General features: G+C 45.5%; 2 protein-coding genes across 4 annotated transcripts in view; one reads left to right on the plus strand and one right to left on the minus strand.

Moving 5' to 3' along the window:
- SF3B3 (splicing factor 3b subunit 3) overlaps window positions 1-1,484 on the minus strand; it is a 41,285-nt gene extending 39,801 nt beyond the window's left edge. The window contains exon 1 of the mRNA XM_024556096.4: window positions 1,366-1,484. The gene's annotated coding sequence lies outside the window, so the exon portion shown is untranslated. The remainder of the gene's footprint in view (window positions 1-1,365) is intronic.
- A 253-nt stretch (window positions 1,485-1,737) lies between these two features.
- On the plus strand, window positions 1,738-24,996 carry COG4 (component of oligomeric golgi complex 4). 3 transcript variants are annotated; one of them, XM_024556095.3, is made up of 19 exons: window positions 1,738-1,914; window positions 3,541-3,623; window positions 4,359-4,473; window positions 6,139-6,313; window positions 6,941-7,134; window positions 8,559-8,664; window positions 9,202-9,359; window positions 10,272-10,327; window positions 12,255-12,388; window positions 14,492-14,610; window positions 15,094-15,260; window positions 16,088-16,253; window positions 20,512-20,574; window positions 21,746-21,862; window positions 22,469-22,561; window positions 23,409-23,492; window positions 23,723-23,824; window positions 24,089-24,217; window positions 24,436-24,996. In XM_024556095.3, exons 1-19 carry the CDS (start codon window positions 1,744-1,746, stop codon window positions 24,568-24,570), a joined length of 2,367 nt encoding a protein of 788 aa, XP_024411863.1. In that variant the 5' UTR covers window positions 1,738-1,743; the 3' UTR covers window positions 24,571-24,996. The 3 variants fall into 3 exon arrangements, with proteins under 3 accessions (XP_024411863.1, XP_045047714.1, XP_045047713.2); XM_045191779.2 differs by having other exon boundaries at window positions 1,758-1,889; XM_045191778.3 differs by lacking the exon at window positions 1,738-1,914 and adding an exon at window positions 1,933-2,200.
- The last annotated feature ends 136 nt before the right edge of the window (window positions 24,997-25,132 follow it).

A 25,132-nucleotide genomic window follows, 5' to 3' on the forward strand; every position in this document is an offset into this window, starting at 1 on the left:
GTCGGCTGTCTCCTGCTTTTGGCTTCTAGTGGGCAGAGGCCAGGGTGCTGCTAAACATCTTCCAATACGTTAGACAGCCCCACAGCAAAGAACTATTTGGCCAGAATATCAATAGCACAAGAAACTTGCAAACCTCTTTTGACACGTTTGATCAGTCACAGCACCGTCTCCACACACTATACAAATCTTTTTTTGCATTTCAGTTGCGTTTCTACCTTTCTTGACGTAATAAAGCATAATACACCAAAAATGTTGCATATTTTTCATCTTCAGTGTTAAAATGGCTGCACACAAATTCAGTATTGTTTTTAATGCATACTGATACAACAGGTGTCCTAACACTATCCAACAAAATTGTTTCAAATGAAGTTAAAGACAACTAAGCACTACTAGAGCCGTCTTACAGAAAAAAACACAAAGGACTTTTTGGCCAACCCAATATATAAAAGAAATGTGGGGCCTCTTTTGTTTGCTTTAAAAAGGCAGAGGAAACCACGGGCCACTTCTGAACGCCCGAAAAGCTCCCTCCAGGTTTTCATTCTTTATAGCTAAAGAACTCAGCCTCCTTTTAAGTTCTTTTACTAACTGATGCCATCCATTCCCATCCTTGGAATTCATTTTCCCCAAACCTAGTTGGATCCAAATTCTCCGGCTATTCTTTTATCTTGGGGAATGGAGGAAGATGCATTTCGGATCAGCCTAAGACTACAGGAACTATGCACCAGGAACCATCAGCTGCCAAAACCTGGTACATTTTGTGACATCCCCCACTTCTCTCCCCTGTCTGTGATTACTAGACAAACAGCCTGGGATTATTCACGCACGCCATTCCTTCTCACGTGCCGAATGAAGATCATCGCATTTAAACTCTACGAAGTCTTCAAGGTAGTACTGCCCATTTTGCAAATGATAAAACTGAGGATAAGAGGAGGAAAACAAGCTGACCAAGTACCAAAACGCAAATTCAAAACAGGGTCTTAGCTTCAAAGACTGTTTCCGTTATTTACGCTTTTAACACGCTGCGTTTTTTCTTCACCTTCGCGTCCGTGTGTTTTTCACTATCTCCAGGAGACCTCCCCCAAGTCCATAGAGGCCCCAGAGCCTAAAAACTAGGCAATCCCTAAAGGTTTTTTTTTAAGCCAGGTCTCCTTCCCACCATGCAGGCAGAAATAGGGAGTAATTCCAGATGCCCGTTTTCACGCCCCAAACGTTCTCGTCGACCTCTTCGCGTCTCGGCCAGACCTCTAAGGCCTAGGTTGCTTCAGAGACCCGCCCCCCCCTCCCAACAAAACACCGGTACACACTCCTATATGGCCGTTCTACGCCACTATGGGCCGGGGGAAGTCGGGAGGTCCGCTTGTTTACCCTGCAGCCGGGAGGATGGTGTAGATATCCAACGGATGCAGAGATCCTTCAAGGACTAAACCGCCGCCAACATCAAACCGCCGGCATCAGCCATCGGATAGCAAAATGGGGACTTTCCGGTTGGCGCGCGGAGGAAAAGGCCCCAACCGGCGCCCAAAAAATGTATATAAAAGTTTTTAATGCATCGGACTTACAGCCACCCCGCATTGGAAATTATTTAAACATACCTAATGACCGTTACTTTTTCTACAAAAATAGAAAGTGAATAGACTTTTTAAAGTAGATATTTATAGATTGAGTTCGTCGGGCACTTCCATGGGCAGCCCCACAGACCCGCACGCCTACGAGGAGGGGTCCTCGCGGGGCCGGAAACACGGAATGGGAACCGACATGGCGGATCTCAATTCCCCTCAAAAGGTGTTAGGGGTGCCTCCGCCGCCTGAGGGAGCGGGAGGAGGCCGCTGCTCCGAAATCTCCACAGAGCTCATTCGCTCCCTGACGGAGCTGCAGGAGCTGGAGGCTGTGTACGAACGGCTCTGCGGCGAGGAGGTGGGAGGGCTGAGCCTTTTTTCAGAAGCATCCAGGGGCAGTGGGCGTAGGAGCCACCAGCCGGGAAATCCGGGCTGTGGGGAGCTCTCTCCCAGCCGAGGGAAACAAAAAGCACCAACTCGAGAAGCAGGAGTATAGCTGAGTGTGGTTCTTGGGACCTGCCATCTCCTTTCACTCTATATGATGCTTCCGAGCCTGTTTTCCCTGTTATCTGGGCTATCCGCGCCCCCGACTCCGTTGATTTCTCTTGCTCTTAATGACTTGGTGTCTCTCAGCGGGAATAAAGGTAGATTGAGATGACAAACCAAATCTCCTGGCTCTTAAATTAAGAATAAAGGCTCTCTTGCATTGGCTTAGTTTAAAACTGCGAAATGCTTTCACCCCGTTCTCTCATTTAAGCCAGCAGTCATTGCAAATAAAGGTGAAGGGGTTTAAAACTTCCTCTTGTAGGCTTGGGGGTATAATTTTAGCGTTTCGGTTAAATGCAGAGTTTTGTAGAAGCTTGAGGTTTTAAGACTCAGGCACAACTGCCTAATCTTGGACAAGTCACTTCATCTCCTGTGCCGCTGCCTTTGTGTCAGATGAGGGGCGTGGACTCTGTTCTCGCAAGGATTCTTTTCAGCACCTAACGTTTTATCTCCTTTCCGCCTCCTTCACTTTTCTGTGACAGCCCGATGCTCTCAATACATCTTTAAATGTCAGTTGGGTTCCCTCCAGTCAAAAGAAAGAAATCTAATCCCTGATCTAGAAATTTAGTAGCTGTTCCCTAAAACCAAACATTTAAATAAGGTTGAGCACAAAAGCCAGTTTCAGCCTGGGGACGAGGGGTCATTGACATCTTCGAATATTTTCAAGCATTAACTTGCACCAGCTCTAGCAGTTTCTGGTATGTTTTTCAGCAAGATGTGCTTTGTAAAATTCTGCACTCTTGACTGAACGTTCCTAAGCTTGCATTCATTGAGTCTGCCGATACTTTGGGGGGAAATTAAGTCAATCTTACAGACAGAGCGATATTGGTTCTGTATTTGTATTTGACAACCTGTCAAGTGAAGTTTCCGTCTGGATCCTGCTGGACTATTTTAATAGAAATGCGTAGCTAATGTTAATGGCTGTTATTGAACCATAAGTCACACACTGTGTTAAGCACTTTGTTATCTTGTTTGGCTTCACAAAACAGTCCTGTGGGGTATCTGTTGCTATCCCTGTGTTACAGGTGACAAAACTCAAGCATAAGAAGGTCACATTAATCGAGGTCCTGCAGTAAATGGCTTGGCCGAGGGAGAATTATATACTATGGAGAGACTTTCTCTAACGGCCACTTTGGAGATCTCCTTTGTTTGGCCATTATATTTTAAAGGCGTTCCTGTGTGGGGCACTATGCTAATGACATTGAATAAAGGTTTATTTATGGTGTTCTGCTGGATGAAATAAGATACACATAATCATTATGCAGTGTGATGAGCGCAGAAATTAAGTATTGTTTGTTGATGTTCTGAGGGGCTTGGTGGAAGGAAGGAAGGAAGGAAGATACGTGAAATGGCATTCACCCTTCAGCTAAGCGGTTGGGTTAGATAACTCTTAGAGTTCCTCTGACCGTGCTGATGACAGGATGTTTCTGTGTTTCAGAAAGTGGTAGAAAGAGAGCTGGATGCGCTTTTGGAACAGCAAAGCACCGTTGAAAGTAAAATGGTCACTCTGCATCGAATGGGGTGAGTCACTTCATCTCAGCGAGAGCTGTTGGAAATTCCAACACTGCCCACTGGGTTAGTTATTTTCCTAACTTCCTCTTATAAAATGCCAGTTGAGTGTGAAACGTAGAGGAGCATTCCCTCAAGGAAAAGTGGACACCTAAGAGTACAGTTAAGTAGTTTTCAAAGTGACCTTGACCAGCAGTATCAACATTAGGCACACTACCTGGAAACTTATTAGAAATGCAAATTCTAGGGCCCCACCCCAAACCTACTGGAGCAGAAACTCTGGGGGTGGTTCCCAGGAATCTGTATTTTAACAAGCATGCCAAGAGGTTCTGGTGTGTGGCTCAAGTTTGAGAACCACTGTTTTTACAAGTTTTGTGTATTTGCCAGGCACAAAAATTGTTCTATGTTCTCATCATCCTCTCAGATTGTTGGTTAGTGCATTTGTTACTCACTTAACAATTGAGAGGGAAAAAAACAATTTGGAGACGGTCCTCTAATTCTTTGGCAGTACCTATTTAGCAGTGTCATTAGTACTTACAGAAATTAATTTTTTATTCAGCATAGGCCTGAGTTTACAGTAAAACACTCTTAGGGAAGAAAAGCTGTTAATAGAGTGATTTAAGCTAAGAATTTGGGGAGGTACGAAAGAAGTAGAAGACATAGTCTCCATCTGCAAGAACACTTCCATCTCTTACTCCTACCCTCTGCCGCTATGGACTTACGTGTGCTGACAATGCGTATCTCTAGTCCCAGCCTGCAGCTGATTGAAGGTGATGCGAAGCAGCTAGCTGGAATGATCACCTTTACCTGCAGCCTAGCTGAGAATGTGTCCAGCAAAGTTCGTCAGCTTGACCTGGCCAAGGTAATCCCATTATGGTGTTGATGTTTGAGTTAAGAGGGCAGTAGAAAAGCCACCACATTAGAAAATAGAGCAGCAACATCCAATAGAAATCTAACACAAGATACCAAAACCAGACAAAGATATAAGAAAACCCTAGACCGATTGCTGTTATGAATATAGACATAGAAATTTTCAACAACACAACCAAACCGAATCCAGCAACATATAAAAAGGACTCTACTATGAGCAAGTGGGATTTATCCCAGGAATGCAGAGTTGGTTTCACATGTGAAAATTAATCTTATATACCAAGTCAGTAAAACAAAGGACAAAAACCATATGATCATCTCAGACTCAAAGAAAGTAATTTACAAAATTTAATGCCTTTTATAAAAATACTCAACAAACTTGGAATAGAAAGGAACTTCCTCAACCTGATAAAGGGTATCTATGAAAAACCCTAAGAAAGCATCATACTTACTGGTAAAAGACTGATTGATTTCTGCTGAGATTAGGAACAAAGCAAGGATGTCAGTTCTTGCTGCTTCTCTTCATCATCTTACTGGAGGTTCTAGCCAGGACAACTAGGCAAGAAAATGAAATAAAAATCATTCAGATTGGAAGATACTTAATATCAACAACAAATGTGCTTTGAAATTTCCTAGTAGCCATTTTTTAAAAAGTTAAATATATGAAAATAATTTTTAAATAAATATGCTTTATTTAACTCATTGTTTACAAGATCATTTAAATATGTAGTTACTATAAAATGATATCAGTGAGATATTTTATCTTCATTTTTGTACTAAATGTTTGAAATCCCATGTGTATTTTATGCATACACACCTTAATGTGGACTAGCCACATTTCAAGCCCTCAGCAGCCACACGTGGTTAGTGGCTACCATACTGAACAGAATAGCTCAAAGTCCGGACTCTTGAAGAAGTCACACCCTGCCTTGGTTTGCCCTGTGAAAGAGCGTAACTTTTCCTGATCTATTTGTTCAGAATAACCACAAAACTAAGCAACACAGCCATCAACTCACATATTGAAGGTTACTTTTAAACATTCTTGCTTATTATAAAAGAAAAATACTTTCCACACATTTCATTTGTCTTATAACTTGGTTTACAATGTCACATTTCCAAACTGTCAAATACAGGAGCTCTCCCTCTAGGGAGCATGCCCACGCCTTTCCCATCCCTCTCCTTCCTGCTCCAGGTGCGTTACCTTTACCCTTCTCTCTGCTGAGCTTCTTTTGCCTCTATAAGTTGTTTTCTGAGCCCATTTCTTCTACCTCTGTGACTTCAAAATAACTTTTGTTACAGTTTGAGTCTTGGCTCTGAATTTTTTCTGAACCAGAACTCAGAAAAAAAAGAAAAATGTTTATAAATAAAATGTCAAATACATTCTGATTCTATTATGAACTTAACAATATAGGCCAAATATAAATATAGATAATCCCTGTTTTTCCATTAGCTGAATGATCTGGTCACATAAATTAAATTGCATGATACTTGTCAGGGGTCTCGGTCACTAGCAACCACAGTTTTGTGAGTGGGAGTGTTTTTTAGTTCACCAGTGAGGGCTGCGAAGGACATATGGTTAACCTGAATCTCCCCACTTTCTGAAGAGATGTTTTTGAAAGAATAGAACATTGTTTCTGAGCACCAAGTCTTCTTGCAGAACCGCCTCTATCAAGCTATTCAGAGAGCTGATGATATCCTGGACCTGAAGTTCTGCATGGATGGCGTTCAGACTGCTTTGAGGAGTGAAGACTATGAGCAGGCTGCAGCCCACATTCATCGCTACTTGTGCCTGGACAAGTCAGTCATCGAGCTCAGCCGACAGGGCAAAGAAGGTCAGCAGCCCAAACCGTTGATTTCTGGTTAAGTTACAAGCATCTCTAACCTGAACTAGGCACACTGAACCAGAAGAAGGGCATTTGGGGGGGGGGGGGTGTTGTTTGTTTTTTAATAAAAATTTTATTTATTTTTAGAGAGGGGGAAGGAAGGGAGAAAGAGAGGGAGAGAAACATTGATCAGTTGCCTCTCACATGCCCCCAACTGGGAACCTGGCCCATAACCCAGGCATGAGCCATGATGGGGAATTGAACCAGCAACCTTTTAGTTTGCAGGCTGGTGCTCAGTCCACTGAGCCACACCAGCCAGGACTCAAAATCCTGCCCATCTTTGAAAGATGGGATGTCACCTTCTTTAGGAAGGCTTTTCAGATTAGTTCAACCAGAAATGTGACTTGTGGGCACCTTTATTATGATATCTGTCATATACTGAATTTTATTATAGGTATTTGTGTACAAAGCTTATCTCTTTCGCTCAATTATAACTTTTGTGATGATAGGATTATGGCTGATTTAGCTTTTAATCATCCATGTTGCTAATACAGTATCTTACACACAGTAAATTCTTAATATATATTTTTTTGAATGAAAAATGGCATTAATTTTCACTTTTTTCCCATTGCACAGGGAGCATGATTGATGCCAACCTGAAATTGCTGCAAGAAGCTGAACAGCGTCTCAAAGCCATTGTAACAGAGAAGTTTGCTATTGCCACTAAGGAAGGGGATCTGCCCCAGGTGGAGCGCTTCTTCAAGATCTTTCCACTACTGGGTTTGCATGAGGATGGATTAAGCAAATTCTCAGAATACCTTTGCAAGCAGGTATGGCCCCTGATTGATTGGCAGGATAATGGGATGGTTCTCTGCCCACAGATTGGAGCACCAGTAGATCCAGTGTCTGTGGATACATTCTCACCTCTGGATTTGACTCCCCTTTTCTGCTCTTGCTGTAGCTGGGCAGGACTGGATGCATGCATTCACTCAACATTTGTCTGTTCCCAGTCTACTGTGCACCAGGCATGGCCTAGACATTTGCTGGTGCACATTTATTTCCAACAGACCAAGAGAATGTAAAGGAAAATTAAAATGCAAATTCTCTGACTAGTTGACTTAACCTTTTCAAGTGTCAGCCAGGAACTGGCTTCTTTTAAAAGCATTCGGAGTTGTTGGTTAGTGGTTTTAAGACTTTGTAACGAAGATTGAGTCTCAAAATGAGCCATGGTGACATGAAGCAAGTTAGGTCACTTGAGGTTAAATCCTGAAAAAGAAGCAGGTTCCAGTTTTAAGTCTCAGCCCTCTTCCCCCACCCTGCATGGAGAGAAGCAAATCCTAGCAGGCATATGAGCAGAAGATTGCCGGTTTTTTAAACTGTATGTGGGAGTTCATCCTGCTCCTTCCCCCAAAATTCTCTAATGGAACACTGATCTGCCATTAAGAAAAATAATGGAATACGGAACACAGTTCCATATATGCTGACAGATTTCACTCTCTAATGTATGTGGTTTATTAAGTTAACAGTGTGCTACCATTCCTATTCACAGTGAGGGGCATGGCAATAAAGATGCGTGCTTGTGTAGGCATGGGATATTTTTGGAAGGGTTAACAGTAATCTCCTCTACAAGTGGAAATTAGGAGACCAAGAGACATAGGTAAGAGGAAGAACCACTTTTCACCAAACACTCCTTTGTTCTTTTTGAACATTTAAGTGTTTGTGTTTTACCCATTCTAAAAAAAATAATTAATTAAAAATAAAATTTTTAATTAAAATTTTTAATTAAAATTTTAATGCTCTGTGCTCTGTGGTACTTTTGTAAATCATTACTTTGCCATCTGGGACCTCGAAATGGCTTCCACTTTTAATCCTTTACAAGCAAGCCCCTTCAGCAGTGCCCAGATTCCTTGTGCTGCTTAATAAAACACCATTAATGATAATTTTGAATTACACCTTAACACGATTATTGAAATTGGAGGCTCTCTCCCGTGGCTAATGGCAGGACATATTTTCAAAGAGAAGAAAGGCATTATTTACACCTCCGAGTGGAAGAAGAGCTACTAACACTGTGTTTGAGTTTCTTGTCTTGCCCGAGGCTTCGACAACCCAGAGCTTTCAAGGGAAGTTCGTCTGTGCTGCCTAAGCTGTCAGGCATCAGGGAAATATAGGAAAGGAAAGGCAATGGGAAATCTCTTTGAAAAACTGAGGCTGGCCTTTGGTCTGAGAAACAGATGTGGTTTGTGTTTTTCTTCAGGTGGCCAGTAAAGCTGAGGAGAACCTGCTGTTGGTGCTAGGGACGGATATGAACGATCGAAGAGCTGCAATCATCTTTGCAGACACGCTCACTCTCCTGTTTGAAGGCAAGCTGCTTTCTCCACTCCAGGGAGACTGTAGACATTATCCTAGCTAATAACTGCTTCCTAGCTTTTCTCTCCCCACTGGCCCGATGCCTTTAATTTAATCCTGTAATTTACTGTATACTGGTTTTTTGGAGAATTAACTTCCCAATTCAATATCAGATTAGCAGAGATTAGTCTGATCCTCCCTAGCCCTCAAGACCAAACTCTAAGAATAAATTTATCCAGTAAAATACATCACTGTCTTCCCAGTAAATACGTTACTGGGAAGAGAGTGATGCTGGTTTTTAAAGATGTTCCTATAGAAACTATCAATATAACTTAGGAAAGGCTTTCTGGCATACCAGGCACAGAGCATGTTTAACAGACAGTTTTGCTTAGCAACTTCCAGCACTGACAAGAACCATTTGTATTCATTTTTGGAGGTAAAACAACCAAAAGGGGTTGAGTTAGACCCTGGATCAGCCTTGGCTGGAAGAAAGGAGTGTATTTTGTGGGAAGAATATTTGGAATTCAACCCTCTCCCTTTCTTCTATCTAGGGATCGCCCGCATTGTGGAAACTCACCAACCAATAGTGGAGACATATTATGGGCCAGGGAGGCTTTATACCCTGATAAAGTACCTGCAGGTGGAATGTGACAGACAGGTGGAGAAGGTGGTAGACAAGTTCATCAAGCAGAGGAACTACCACCAGCAGGTGAGCAGGGGAAGCTACAAGTGGTTTAGAAGCAGCATTAACCAGGGACACCGAATGGAACAAACTGGAGGGAAAAGAGAAAAAGATGCAAACAGAAGAAAAATAAGTGCTGAATGCAAACCGGCCTGCATCTTGCCCATCAGGACTTGAGATGTTCTCGAGATGATCATGGCCTCAGTACAAGGTTGAGAAGGAACTGGAAAGGGCTTCCTGAAAGGAGCACCACAGAAACGTTAAACCAGTTCCCTATCACAGAATGTGCAACTGTGCTTTCCAGTGGTATAATAAGAATTTTATTTGTGAAGACCCTCTTAAGTGTCAGGTAATACAGCTCATATTTCTCCTAAGTTCCCTTAAGTGCTAAAGGTAACATTTGCTTTTTCAGAGCTTTATTTCTCCATTCCTTTGAGCAGAGAAAGTAAAGAGCAGGACTTAGAAAGAGTAGCCCCATAGAATCTAGACAGTAGTCCATTGGAACACCATTAGCATAACTTCATGGGTTTTATTTATTTACTTTTACAGAAGGGGAAGGGAGGGAGAAAGAGGGAAAGAAACATCAACGTGCAGAGAGACATCCATCAGTTGCCTCTTGCACACCCCCAACTGGGGACCTGGCCTGCAACCCAGGCATGTGCCCAGTCACGAACGAACTTGTGACTTATAGTGGTGCTCAATCCACTGAGCCACACCAGCCGGGGCACCAATTGCATCACTTTAAATGCAATAATAAAGGTGAGCATTACCATCTAAATCAAGTAAATCTTTGGCTCATCATCCTGAAAGCCTACTTTTGATTTGCCTGTTAAGCAGACTAAACCTAAACATTCTTGTATGCTTGAAATTTGGATGTCACCCACAAAAGGCAGATGGAGGAGGGTGGGGAAAACCATTCTCATTTTTGGTGTTTTGCAGTTTCGGCATGTCCAGAACAACCTGAGAAATTCTGCCACAGAAAAAATAGAACCAAGGTAATAATCCTCTTTTCTTCATCCCAGAGGTGTTTGAGTTGGCAATCATATATCATCCAGAAACTAGTGTTACAATGTGGTCTATGTCTTAAAAATATTTTATCTATGGCTATCGGTTTTCTTTAATGGATTATGTCATACAAACAAATCATGTGTATATAGCATGTAGTTCATAAAGAAGAATAGATGGTTACCAATACTTTTGAAGTCCCCAAAGTGATTCTTCTCCTCTCCCTCCCCCAGAGGTGACTACTATCCTAAAATTTTAAACCTTTAAGTTTTCTAATAAAAGTCATATATGCTTGCTAGAAGAAAATCCAAACATTATAAAAATGCATTCATTCAGTCAGCAGATTCTTACTGAGCATACATTACATGGCAGGCCTTGGCCCTTTGCACTGGGAATATGGCAGCAAACAAAGCGAGCAAAACACACCTCTTTCTTTGTGACATCTCTAGTCTGTGATGTTTACTATATGCCAGACATTGTGCTCAGCACTTAAATAGTAAATCATTCAATCCAGGCTTTCTCAGCCTCTGTGCTGCTAGCATTTGGGCTGGTAATTCTTTGTTGTGGAGGCCTGTGCTGGGCATTGTAGGGTATTTAGCATCCCTGACCTTTACTGACTAGGTGCTGGCAACACCCTCCAGTCACGACAACCAAAAGTGTCTCCAGACACTGCCAGATTTTCCCTGAGGCGCAGAGCCCCTCTCAGCTGAGGGTCACTGATCTAATCCATAAGCATTTTTACTAATGAGGAAGCCGAAGGCCAGAGAGGTTGAGTGTCTTGCCCAAGGTCACACAGCTAGAAAGTGGCAGAGCCAAGAAAGAATCCAAGCAGTCTGACGCTGGGGTTCATGCTGTTACCCACTATGGCATACTAAGGGTAGGGTACAGGAGAGCATGTTAATGAAGGGATATAATCCAGGCTGATGAAGTTCAAGGAAAAATTCCTGAGGAAATGACCTTAGACCTGAGACCTTAAGAGTAGTAAGTAGAAATAAGAGGTAAACAGTGTTCCAGGTAGAGCAGGGAAAGTGTGTTCAAAAGGCCTTGCTTTTGAAAAAATGAAAGAAGGCCAGTGTTGTTGAAGTGCAGAGAGTTGGGGAGAACCTGGTACGAGATGAATCTGCAGAGGTTTTTAGAGGTAGGCCATTCCAGGTCTGGTTTCCTAAGAGCTATGGAAATCTTGATTGTGATATGACCAGATTTATGTTTTGAAAAGGCCTTTTGGATTTAAGTGTGGAAAATGAGTCAATTTGTGTATATAAACTGAAACAGAGATTCAACCTCTACTTTTTAAATGTACATACCAGTTATCCTAGCACAGTGTGTTGAGAACACTGTTCTTTTCTAACTGAATCGTCTTAACACTGTCCTTGGAGATGAGCTGACCATAAATGTGAAGGTTTCTGGACTCTCGATCAATCTGTAGGCCTATCTTCGTGTCTGCCACACTGTCTTGATTGCTGTAGTAAGTTCTGAAACTGGGAAGTGTGAGTCCTCCAGCTTAGTTTTTTCTGGTGGTGTTTGTGTTTTGTGTTTTTAGATTGTTTTGGCTATGAATGGGTGTGGGACAGTTTAATGATATGTCCCCAAAATCTCATCACAGCTAAGGAAGAAGTTGGGGAGGTGTGTTTTCTTTCTCATGAGGCATAGATAATTTTTTCTCAAATTGCTAACACAACCACACCTCCCAATCTCTTATTTACCCCTGACAGGATTTTAGGGTGTGAGTGATTTGGGTGAAACATGTAAGCAGAATAAGTGATTGACAGCTGTCTCTGGTTATAATTGGGTCAGCGGAGCCAGGATGACCATCTGGCCGAGACCTGGTCCCAGTGGGGAGGGGGTGTTTGGGACTCTGCTTTTGTCTGAGGGAATCCAGTGTCCTCTTGCTCATTTCTTCTGCCCCATGTGTCTCAGGGAGCTGGACCCCATCTTGACTGAGGTCACCCTGATGAATGCCCGCAGTGAGTTGTACTTAAGCTTCCTCAGGAAGAGGATCAGCTCTGATTTTGAGGTGGGAGACTCCATGGCCTCAGAAGAAGTAAAACAAGGTAAAAGCCATTTCCCATATTTCCTGGCAGGGCTGGGGTATGGTTGGCACTGTCGTTTCATAGTTAAGCCACAGATCTCTTAATAGGGAAATAACTGGGGCTTGTCAGCATCCGGGGGTGGGGGTATCTATGGGAAAATTGACTCCCAGGAGAAAATCTAGACTTAACTGAACTTAGGGATTGGGCTGGGCCTTCGGAGCCATCTAATTACTTTACAGAGGAGGAAGGCTAGTGCCCAGAATGATTAGATTATTTTCCTCTGCTCTTTTCCTGATCGGCCTTGTTTTAGGGACAGATATTTAAGTGTGTGATGATGTACACATGATAGGGGTGGGGGGAGGGAGGGAGGAATGAAATGTATAACTTCATGAGGGAACTTTTAGGATTGAAGAATGTTCCAAACTGGATTGTAGTAATTGTTGCAAAACTCTGTATAGTTTCTAAAAAAAAAAATTGAATTGAATACATACAATGGGTTAATTTTATGGTACATAAGTTATACCTCAATGTAGTATCGAGGTATCACGTTGAGAAAAGAGTATATAGTGTAAAGAAAGGGTACACAGAGAGTATGTCGTGTAAAAAGGCTTTCACCCTCTCCCTTAGTCTCTCAGTTTTCAGTCACAATTTTTGAAGAGATAAATACATTGAAAAAAAGTATGACACAGTTCTTTTTTTTTTTAAGACTTTATTTATTTTTAGAGAGGGGGGAAGGGAAGGAGAAAGAGGGAGAGAAACATCAATGTGTGGTTGCCTTCCATGTGCTCTGTACTGGGGACCTGGCCTGCAAACCCCGGCATGTGCCCTAACTGGGAATCGAACCAGTGGCCCTTTGGTTTGCAGGCCTTTGCTCAATCCACTGAGCTACACCAGCCAGGGCCATACACAGTTCTATTTTATTTATTAAATTTACTCTCTAGGTTTTTAAGAATATTTAATTCCTGTTGGGCAACTATTACAAAATTCCCCAAATTGGAGACTTGAGACCAACTATAACTCTCTACTCAGAGCTGTGCTGCCCAATATAGTAGCCATAGCCACATGTTAACAATTTAAATTAATTAAAATGAAATAACATTAAAAATTCAGTGGATAGAGCACAGGCCGGTGAACCAAAGGATTGCCGGTTCGATTCCCAGTCAGGGCACATGCCTGGGTTGCGAGCCAGGCCCCTAGTAGGGGGCGCATAAGAGGCAACCACACACTGATGTTTCTCTCCCTCTCTCCTTCCCTTCCCCTCTGTCTAAAAGTTAATTAATTAATTTCAGATCCTCAGTCACATTAGCTACATTTCAGTTGTTCAATAGTAGTTACTATATAAGACAGCACAGATAGAGAACATTTCCATCATCACAGGAAATTTACTGGTTTAGATAATGAAACATACCCAATATGTTTTATTCTTTGCCTAGAACTTACATCTTTCGAGTCTTACTAATTAATTCTAAGGAAATAATGAAAAAAAAGTTAAAAGTTCTTTGTACAAAAATGTTCATTATATGCCCTAGCTGGTGTGGCTCAGCAGATTGAGTGCTGGCCTGTGAACCAAGGAGTTGCTGGTTTGACTCCCAGTCTAGGGCACATGCCCACATTGCAGGCCAGGTCCCCAGTTGGGGAGTGATAGAGGCAACCACACATCGATGTTTCTCTTCCTCTCTTTCTCCCTCCCTTCCCCTCTCTCTAAAAGTAAATAAATAAAATCTTTAAAAAATAATAATAATAAATAAATAAATAAAAAGTTCACTATAATCTCCAATTACTCTGATTTTCAATTATCTCTAATAATGGCAAAATATTTGAAAATAACCAGGTGTCTTAATATATAAGAATAGTTTTTAAAAATACAGACTCTCTACCTGATAAAATACCATAGTAATTAAAATAAGTAAGCTAAAAGAAGAAAAAGGCTATGTATAAACACTGAAAAAATTATGATATAATTTGTAAAGTATAATACAAAATTATACCTATACTGTGATTATAACCATGTAAATTATGTACAAATTTAAATAAAGATTAGAAAGGAACCTGAAAAAAATGAAGAAAGTTGATCTGTTTCCTTTGAAGAACAAAAGCGAGTGTTCTTTTCTGGTTGTCCCCTAGAGCACCAGAAGTGTCTGGACAAACTCCTCAATAATTGCCTGTTGAGCTGCACCATGCAGGAGCTAATTGGTTTCTATATTACCATGGAGGAGTACTTCATGAGGGAGACTGTGAATAAGGTAGGACACAGGACACATCCCTTGGAAATGGGGCCTTTCTGTCCAAGAAGCCAGGCTGAAGGAAACGGCCAGGCATGTCGTATTTCTTGGTCCTGCTTTGAGAATGCCCAGGCATGCAGACTGAGTGGCACCACTTGGTATGGGTAGGACACCCCAGCTCCGCAGGGAGTCTCCTTGTTCCTGCCTCCCTAGAGGTATGCGGGTGAGGAGCCTCAGGGAAGAAGGTCCTCTCCCACGCCTTACACCCCAGGGAACTGTTGTCCTCAAGGCAAAGATCCTGAATACTTAATTTCTTAACATAGTGATCAGTAGGGAAGGGAGGTATTTTAATAAGGAGGATCTACCCCCAGCTGTGACCAGAATAAACCATGTGGGGAAAAACACGGACGAGGTATAGAAAAGAAAACAGGGCCTGTTCCAGCACAACTTGAGCAGTGACATGCGGAACTGGGGCCCTTACTGGGTGCTTTGTCTTTTCGGTAGGCTGTGGCCCTGGACACCTATGAGAAGGGCCAGTTGACGTCCAGCATGGTGGACGACGTCTTCTACATCGTTAAGAAGTGCATTGGGCGGGCTCTGTCCAGCTCCAGCATCGACTGTCTCTGTGCCATGATCAACCTCGCCACCACGGAACTGGAGTCCGACTTCAGGTGTGCTTGCCGCTCTTTCTCATTCCCAGGAGGCACAGTCCTAATTGGGATTGCTTCCTGAGGCGCATTTGTTCCTTCCTTTTTTCTCTTTGGATAATAGTTCGGTTGTGTACAGGATCTAACCTCTTATCCACAGCACAACATCCTTGGCTCTAGGCAGCTGCACAGCAGCCACGTCACTCACGGGCCAGTCTCTGTTCCACTCCCTGGACTGGATTGGAGGGGCCATTGGCCCTCAGGCCTGTGGAAGAACAGGAGCTCAGATGAAGGCAGTAGTTGTAATGTTAACAATAACGGTTACCATTGCTGTAGGCCAGGCACTACGCTAATTGCCTGCTCTTATTCAGTTCTGATAACAACCCCGTGAGGTGGGAACTATAAGCTCTGTTTTATAGATGAGGAGCCTGGGGCTTAAGGAGATTCCATCCTTTGCCAAAGATACCACGTCTTACACGTGGTGGAATAAGGACTAGAGTCCAGAACTGATGTCTCAAAACCCATTCTCCAGCTCTCCCTCAGCTCTCCCTTTCGTTAAGCTGGACCGCTGAGGTTGTTGGAGTTCAGCGGTAATAACTGAAAGCCTCAGAGGAAGACAAGAATTAGCCAGTCTTCTCTGTGCTCTTCCTCAGTGCCCTCAAGGGGTGCTGGTCTCTCTCGTACCCTGGCTACTCAGGGTCTCCTACAGTTGTCTCAAGGATTGGTTATGCCCCCAAAAAAGCAACTTGTGCTGCTGGGTCGGGGTAGGGGGCCCTCTGGTCGTCTGTCCCTGAGGCCACGTGGAGCACTGTCAATCCCCATCAACCCCCATCTGCCATTCTGCCCCCTAGGGACGTTCTGTGTAACAAGCTGCGGATGGGCTTCCCAGCCACCACCTTCCAGGACATCCAGCGTGGGGTGACAAGCGCCGTGAACATCATGCACAGCAGTCTCCAGCAGGGCAAATTTGACACAAAAGGCATTGAGAGCACTGACGAGGCCAAGCTGTCCTTCCTGGTAGGTAGCCCCACCAGCCGGGGGCTGGGTTGGTTAATTTCAAGAGGTTAAACTATGACCTCTAAGCTACAGTGTAGCCTTCAACTGGAGACTTTTCTTCTAGTGTCTGTGTAGAAGGAAAACTCCTTTAAGGAAACCTCCTTCTAGAAGGCTCTGAAACCATTTCTTACCCAGGGACGTATTTCTGAGGAGCCTGAGCCAGGACAGACACTGTTCCTTGCCTGGAAGTCTGGGTGTCTCAGATTTCTGGAGTGCGCGTCCCTAACAGTACTACCCGGCTGCTCAGGGGCTCTACCCAGTATCAAGCTTGGCTTGCAGCTGCCACAGAACCAACTGGAATGTCTGTGCCAAACCTCCAGAATGCTCCACTGAGGACAGTCCCCCAGCACAGGTGGGGTGCCAATCCTTTAAGCCTACCAGGACTGCTTCTCTAGCACACTTCTTAGGCTTTCAACTTTCTCAGAAAGGTGACCTTATTAAAGCCCTTAACTACCCAGAATGACAGATGTGATGAAGCCGTGAGTCTTCCCAGTTGTGTGACAGCTGGCACAGGAGAAGCATGGAAGGGCGAGAGGATTTATAAAAGGTAACAGCTAGTTTGTGATGAGCCAAAAAGAACCCAGGAGTCCTAGCCTCACAGTCGGGCCTCTCTGGCCCTTGCTGTCCGGGCACAAATGGGAACAGCGCTGCCAGAGGTCATTCAGCTTCGCCCTTATGGGGACCAGACTCTGTTCGTCTTGGCTTCTGAGGGTCAGAGGCTGGAGGAAACGCAGTAGCAGAGCTCTCAGTCGGTACACAGATGGGGTCTCTGAGCGCCCTACGGTTGGATGAAAAAGTGTACACATGTATTTTTTTTCTGGAAGCAGGGTCCTTAGCATTTCTGATTCTTAACTCCCAAAAGAGTTCAGAGCAGTTATTTTCTCAGACAGAAACTTAAACATGCTACCATCTACCCCATCTCTACAAGGAAACCCAGTAACTAGTCCTCAGCCAGATCCAGGATGGAGGCTCTTTAGGCAGCACCGCTGTCTTCTTGTCATTGAGAATATTTTCCCTCGGCGTGGGTTCTGTCGATCTGGAATGTCATGGTTGTTACCAAAAAAAGTGTCAGCTCCAAGAAACTATTGCTTCTGAGTATGGTGCTTTGGGAGAACTTTGCCAAAATGTCTGGCAGCCAGCTTCATGTGATCATGGATTGACTTAAATTTTTCATTTTGTTTACATCCCATTTCATTTTTTACAGAACTTACTTCATTCTTTCATTTCTCTGCTCAGAAATGACTTCTTAAGACCTCTCACAACAAAGCTAGACGCCTTTGCCTGGGGGTTTGTTCAAGGCCCTCTGAGTCTGGTCCATCCTCCCCTCCAGTCCTGTTCCACCACTTGGCTCCACAAGCCCCCATTAGGCTAATGCCTGTGCATTCATGCATTGGCTGCTCCCATTCAGACAGTTTCACTGTTTGGGGACCCAGAAGATAAGGCAAATAAGAAAAGTGATGCTGCCCTGGCCGGCGTGGCTCAGTTGGTTGGAGCATCATCAGTACACCCAAGGGTCACCGGTTTGATTCCCCGTCAGGGCACATATGCGGGTTGCGGGTTGCGGGTTCGAATTGGAGCATATACGGGACGGCAGCCAATTGCTGTTTCTCCCTCTCTCCCTTTCTAAAAGCAATGAAAAAATGTTCTTGGGTGAGGGTAAAAAAAAGGAAAGGTGTTGCTGAGTGCTTGATGACAGGTTTCTAGTTTTTCTGACGCCAAGTACTTAAAATGTCATCACTCCCACCACAGGGCCCATTCCTTCTGCCACCTTGATGCATTTGGTTGTCAAGACGCACTCCCCACCAGCTGACACGCCATTCACTGCGTGCTGGGATAAGCCCATTGCATCCTTGCTTACAAGGGCCAACGGCACAGGGGAATTTGAATTCAATACCATTTGAACCCAAATCCATTTTCCTCTCATGACATTATTCTTGGTGCCCTTCAGTGCCTTAGAAACATTTATATTGTCGTCTTCATCCTTGAGCTGTCATGACAGTGCAGTCAGTTCCCAGGTGTTTGCAGCCTGGGGTTGAGGCACGCTAATAATGAAAGGCCTTCAACCTTACCCGTCCTCAACAGCACAGCCTTAGCACGGTCAGCAGCGTGACCTGTCAGTGTCGGCTGCAGGACACTGGTAAGGGAAGCGTTCTCGGGAGACAAGGGGGACCCCCTAACCTCACGCCACCCCACCCCGGGGTTCTGGGATTCTTCTCTTACCCTGAAATCCTGAAGCTCCCGACTCATCTCTTGAAAACTGGCTCCTCCCTACATCACCTCTGCCTCCCTGGTCGTGCCACCAGCACGCCGGTTCCAAGGCTGGGTGATCCTCGCAAACTTCAGTTCCTGCCCCACACAGCCCCACACAGTACTCCCAACCCACAGCTGTGCTCATGGGGCATTCACCTGCTTTAAATAATCCTCAGCGTCACCCCATTGTCCATAGGCCAGCATGGCACCCAAGTTCCATTCTGACCTCACCCACCTCTGCAGCTCCACCTCTACCGTTTTCCTGCACTTGTCTGCGCACTGCCTCTGCTGATCCCCGCACACCTGCTGCAGTTTTCTGCCGCTCTGCCTCTGATTATGTTCTCCTTCTGCTCTGTAACACGTTCACTCACTCGTGCATTCACTCAACAAGTATTTACTGAGAAACTTCAGGCACTGTTCTTGGTTCTAGAGCTACACTGTTCAGGATGATAGCTACTAGCCACAAGCGGCTAAGTTTAAATTTTAAAATCTATTTCCCTTGTTGCACTAGCTCCATTTCTAGGCTCAATAGCCACCCGTGGCTAGAGACTACCATGCTGGGTAGTTCAGATTTAGAATATTTTCATCATCAAGAAAGCTCTGTTGGACAATGCTCTACTAGAGACGTGGCAGTAAAGGAGACAGGCTAGATCCCTGCCTTCAGGGACTGTCATTCCAGTGGGAAGGGCAGCAAGAAACAACATCAGATCATCCTGAGTATCATTAGGTAAATATTAAACTGAACAGTGGGCTAGAAAGAGGCTGGTGGGGGTGAGGGGGTAGAGAAAGGGACTTGCTGTCGTCTCCTATCAGCTGTCTTTCAGCCTCTTTATTTTTTTTAACTGATTTGAGAGAGAGAGAGAGAGAAAGAAACATCAGTTTGTTGTTCCACTTATTTATGCATTCACTGGTTGATTCTTGTACGTGCCCTGACCAGGGATCGAACCCACAACCTTGGCATATCAAGATGATGCTCTAACCAACTAAGCTACCCAGTCAGGGCTGTTCCAGCCTTTCAAATTCAGCTCAGTTAACAACTCTGCCATGGAGCTTTCCTTGAATGCCTCAGACCAAATGTTTCTTTCCTCAAAATGTCCATAGCAGTTTGGGCCTTAATTATCACTTTATCACATGCTGCTTTGTATGGTTGGTGTTTCTGCACCTAGCTTAAAAGTCCACTGAAACATAAGAGAAGACGCCCTTGGCCTAGAGTGAGAAGACCTGGATTCTAAACCTGGCTCTAGCTCTGTGGCCTGTCGCTCTCTGAGTTGCTATCCTGTTATCATACCTGATTTTTCTTCACGATGTTTATCACTGCCTGGCATTATAAAATACATATATTTATTACTAGAGTTCCCTTCTGGAACGTAAAGTCTATGAGGGGGTCAATTTTGTGTTTTGTTAACTGCTTTCTCCCTGGTGCCTAGAACAGTGCCTGGCAAGGTAGCAGGTGCTAGGTAAATACTTGCTGAATCAATTCTTGACTGACCTTGGTGAGTCATTCCACCTTCTGAGAAGTTTTGTTCCTGTTTATGAGCTGGCTTGATAATACTTGTTTTGCAGAGGGTATTTGGATGAGAAAAATGCTTCCTTGGGTGCCAGGCTCTCAGGAAGGATTTCTTTAACATGTGTCAGCCTTTACATAACTGCCCTGGACCTGGAGGTTTGGAGTCTCAGGATTTCTCCCAGACCTGTGTGTCGAAAAATAGAGGAAAAAAACCTGAAACCTTGGGTCCCTACTTCTGAGGTCAGGCTGGCTTTGCTGCCTTGGTGTCAGGCAGAGGAGAAAGGGCGAGCCTGGTTCACTATTCTGCCCACCCCGAGACCTGAGGGCCCTGCCTGATGGCAGTGCTGTGGGCCGTCCTTAGCCCTCTGAGCCTCAGGAGAGCTGCTGCCAGCCCTTCTGGCGCTGGAGTGGGCACAAACACCGATGGGTAAGAAGTCACATTCTTTTGTCCTCATCTCCCAGGTGACTCTGAACAACGTGGAAATCTGCAGTGAAAACATCTCTACTCTAAAGAAGACCCTGGAGGTACAGAGGAAGTTGCCTATCAGCTTTTAGCCGCTGCCACCTTCCCTGGCCTCCTTGGAGAGGCATGATGTCCATTTTACAGTTGAGGTTAAACAGCTAAACATAATAAAGATTGGAGCTGCGGTAGGATTGGAGGACCTCTGCCTGCTAGATCAGCCCCGTTGCACCTCTCCCACAACGCTACGCCTGCTGTGGCCCAAAGTGCAGATTTTCTAAGGAGGCTACAAGGAATGTGGGCAGCTAGCAGCCCAAAGGTGGTGAGCTTCAAGCAGCTCCCCCTGCAGAGTTCTGTGCAGCTGGGTTGTAATGCAAGGATTAGGAACAGGCTCCCTGGAGCCGGAATTCCCACCTCGAATCCCAGTTCCACAATTTCCTGCTCTGTGGCTTTAGGTTATTAACTTCTCTGTGTCCAGTTTCCTCATCTGTAGAAGAGGGATAATAATAGTACCTACTTCATAAGATAGATACTTTAGTTAATGAGAATAAAATGCTTAGAACAGGGTCTGGCACACGTAAGCAGTTAAATTCTGCCTGTGATCATGATGATCTCCCTTGTGCTGCCAGGCAACAGTATTTAAAATCAGAAATTACAACAATAGCTGCCATGTCCTTGGTGCCTACTACGTGCCAGGCACTGGGCAGAATAAACACTTTGTGCGTCATTTCATCCAAATCTGATAACTACCACGGAATCAGAAAATTGTAGACGGTGAAATTGAAGTTCAGAAACTTGAAATCACTTGACCAAGGTCACTCATCCAATAGGTGGCTGAGCCAGGATTTAACCTGGGAATGTCTGGTTCTAAAGCAGGGGTGTCAAACTTATTTTCACCGGGGGCCACATCAGCCCCATGGTTGCCTTCAAAGGGTCGAAATAACTTTAGGACTGTATAAATGTAACTACTCCTTAACTGTTAAAGAGTTGAAATTACTTCAGCCCTTTGAATGTGAGCTGGTACCTCCAGATTACAAAGAGGGAAGTGGGAGCCAAGTAGTTAGCCACCAGGATAGAACCCAGGTTTCTGAAACCCACCTACGGCTCTTGCCTAGGATCAGCCTTACTGTGACCAGAGAAGGCCAGAGTAGGAGAAATGGCTGGTTGCATGTTGCTCCCCTCCCCACTGTCCTGTGGCCCATGCTCAGAAGCCTGAAAACTGGTGTTCTCCCCTAGAGCGACTGTACCAAGCTGTTCAGTCAGGGCATTGGAGGGGAGCAGGCCCAGGCCAAGTTTGACAGCTGCCTTTCTGACTTGGCTGCCGTGTCCAACAAATTTCGAGACCTCTTGCAGGTAAGCCCCAGAGTCAACAACTGGCTGAATCCTGTGCCTGTGTATTGCTCTGAGAAGATTGTTACTGGCTTACTGTGGGCTGTGTGCATAAGGAAACACAGAGGAGGGGTGAGGGAGTAGCATGCAGGCCAATGAAATTATGCCAGTCCCTTGAGACTAAAGGCCCCGTTGGTTCTTCAGCAGTGCAGTTATCATATTGACAGGCTAGCACGCTGGTCTTCTTGAATCTCCACTTGGCCGTGCTGTGTCAAGAGCCCTCAGAAAGGTGCTCTGAGGGAGCGGAACCACGTGGTGTCTCAGACCTGCTGCTTGGCCTTAGGCACAGGTGCTGCCAGTACCGGGCACTCAGAAATCTCTTCTTTTGAGAGTGTACGCACCAACCTCTAGGCCTTATCTCTGGCCGGGACCTGAATTGGCATAGATCTGGGAAGGACTGGTTGTTCTTGGCCTCTTTTTATCAGCATTTCCTGTTTCACTTCAGACAGCCTGCAGATAGTCTCAGATCTGGAAGAATGCCCCGGCAGTCAGGGGACGGCATAGGAGAGAGGAAAGGGATGGGGAGGTGTGCCTTGTGGGTCTGATGCGTCTCCATCTTGTCCTTTGCAGGAAGGGCTGACGGAGCTAAACAACACGGCAGTCAAGCCGCAGGTGCAGCCTTGGATCAACACCTTTCTCTCTGTTTCCCACAGCATCGAGGAGGTAAGCCTGACCACTGGCAGCCATCAAACACAGGATTACCCCCTTGTTCCCCTAGCCCCCGGCTGGAGGGCAATGGAGCTGTCTAAACCAGTGATTCTCAACCGGTGTGCCACACGAACTTTTAAACATACAATACCTGTTTAGTCAGGGGCACTGACCTCATTTCCCTTAGATTGTCAAATAAAAGAAATGACAACAGCTAACACAGCAATTGATGTCTGGTATAAATGAATTAAAATTTTACCTAATTTTTTTGTCAGATCAGCCAAAAATGAATTTTTCGATGTGCTACAGAATTTTAGTAATTGGTTTATGTGTGACATGAGATGAAAAAAGTTGAAACTTGCTGGTCTAAACAGTGTTGTCCTTACATGCTCCGAAGGACATGTCCATTTCCCTCCTACCCTCGTCGCCTAGGTTCCTCCCAGGAAACAGGTTGTTCCGACAGTCAGAAGGGCCAGAAAAACATTTAAAGGGAGTTTGCCTTGAACTGATACATGCTCTTATATTTAGGCTCTTTTTGCCTTACCTGTCATCGACTTGGCTTTTTTTTTTTTTAACCTAAGGATTTTATTCTTATAGAACATGAGATGCTAGACTACATAAAGGCCAGGATCTTTCCCATATTGTGTGGGCCATGGCCACGGCCCAGGGCCGTTTGCCAGTGGGCAGTGTGCTGCAGAAGCAGCAGCAGTCACTGCCAGCTGGGGTGTCCAGGCTGGTTTTAAGGTGGATGAGTCAGAAGCTACAGGGGAAGAAAGACCTCTTCTGTTAAAGGGGTGGAAGTGGGGTGAGGATGAATGGTTCTTGGAGAAGCCCCATGACCCATCTCACTTCCTAACAACAGGAAGAATTCAACGACTATGAGGCCAATGACCCTTGGGTGCAACAGTTCATCCTTAACCTGGAGCAGCAAATGGCAGAGTTCAAGGTGAGCAGGGGCTCTGGGGACCAGCTTATGGAATTCCCCACTTCTGCCCAAACCAGCAGCCTGCAGCTCCTCATCACCCTCCTGCTGGGAGCCCTGAGAGCCCTTCTAAGTCCCAGTCTATAGAAACACTCCCCGACGGCTTCATGTAACCACTCCTACCCCCCGAAGACTCCACTGTGTAGGCAGAGGCGTGGGTAGGACTCCCACTGATGTCTAGCCTCTGTGTGTAGGCCAGCCTGTCTCCAGTCATCTATGACAATCTGACCAGCCTCATGACCAGCTTTGTGGCAGCTGAACTGGAGAGAGTGGTGCTGAAGTCCACCTTCAACCGGGTAAGGTCAAAGGAGCTCAGGTCCCCAGCTGTGTCATTTCTCCTCTGCGGAAGTTGAGTCCTGTCACTTGCCTACCCTATTTGCTACTCCCCGGCCCTGCATATCTAGGCCCAGTCCTCCCATGGCTTCTGAGGCCTTAGAGCTGATTGCAACCTCCTAAAGCTCTGATGGCCTCGCAGCCCAGCACTAAAGGAAATTGGGGGCCAGTTCTGATGGGCCAGAGGGCCAGCCTTGACCAGTGACGAGGCTTGTGTTTCCCTGCAGCTGGGCGGTCTGCAGTTTGACAAGGAGCTGAGGTCACTCATTGCCTACCTTACCACAGTGACCACCTGGACCATCCGAGACAAGTTTGCCCGGCTCTCCCAGATGGCTACAATCCTCAATCTGGAGCGGGTATGCGGGGCCCCCGATGCCTAGCCAGGGAAAGGTGTCTGGGCAGAGAGGCGAGAGGCATAAACCAAATTTGGATCCCAGCCACTCCCTCAAAATGCCAGCAGCCCAGCCCTGCTGGAACCTTCTCCTCCCTGGGCACCACAGCTCTGAATTTTGTGGAGCCCACGGGCTTCCCTCCAGATAGTCCCCTCCTTGCTGACTTGTCTCTCTTCCCCCAGGTGACTGAAATTCTAGATTACTGGGGTGCCAACTCTGGCCCATTGACATGGCGCCTCACCCCTGCTGAAGTGCGCCAGGTGCTAGCTCTGCGCATGGACTTCCGCAGCGAGGACATCAAGAGGCTGCGCCTATAGCTGCCAGGGTGAGCCCGCCTGGCCCATTACACTTCAGGGCCCATTCCCTAAGTGGCCACAGCCAAGGAACTGAGCGAGGCTGTCTGGCACCGGGAGAGGTCTAACAGCCCAGACTGTTCCACCACTGGCAACAGAAATAGGGCACTGACTCCACTTTCCACACTCAGACCTACCTGAGTGGTGCTCGGGGAGCAGCCTCTCCCCACCAAGAGGTGGGTCCCCCAGACTCCTAATGAGATGGGAAAGTCAACTCAGGCCAGCCTTATGCATGGTGGTCATGCTCTCATCCCTGGACACTGCAGCAAACAGACTGCCTCCCCGCCGGCCCTAAAGGGTTTGGGTGCATCTGGCAACCTAAGGAATTAGGTTTACTCCAAGAGGATGTGATATTTATGACCACCCTGATTAAAGGAGACTCCTTGGAGAGATGCCAGTGTGCTGTTTTCAGGGAGGGCTGGGTACAATGGGGAAGGCAGGTCTACCAGTTGCACTGAAATGTGAAAGCAAACACCTAACACCTCAGCCTCCTCCCACACCCAGAGCAGCACACAGCTACTGCCAG

The sequence above is a fragment of the Desmodus rotundus genome, chromosome 12, assembly GCF_022682495.2.
Source record: "Desmodus rotundus isolate HL8 chromosome 12, HLdesRot8A.1, whole genome shotgun sequence".
NCBI classification, from domain to species: Eukaryota; Metazoa; Chordata; class Mammalia; order Chiroptera; family Phyllostomidae; genus Desmodus; species Desmodus rotundus.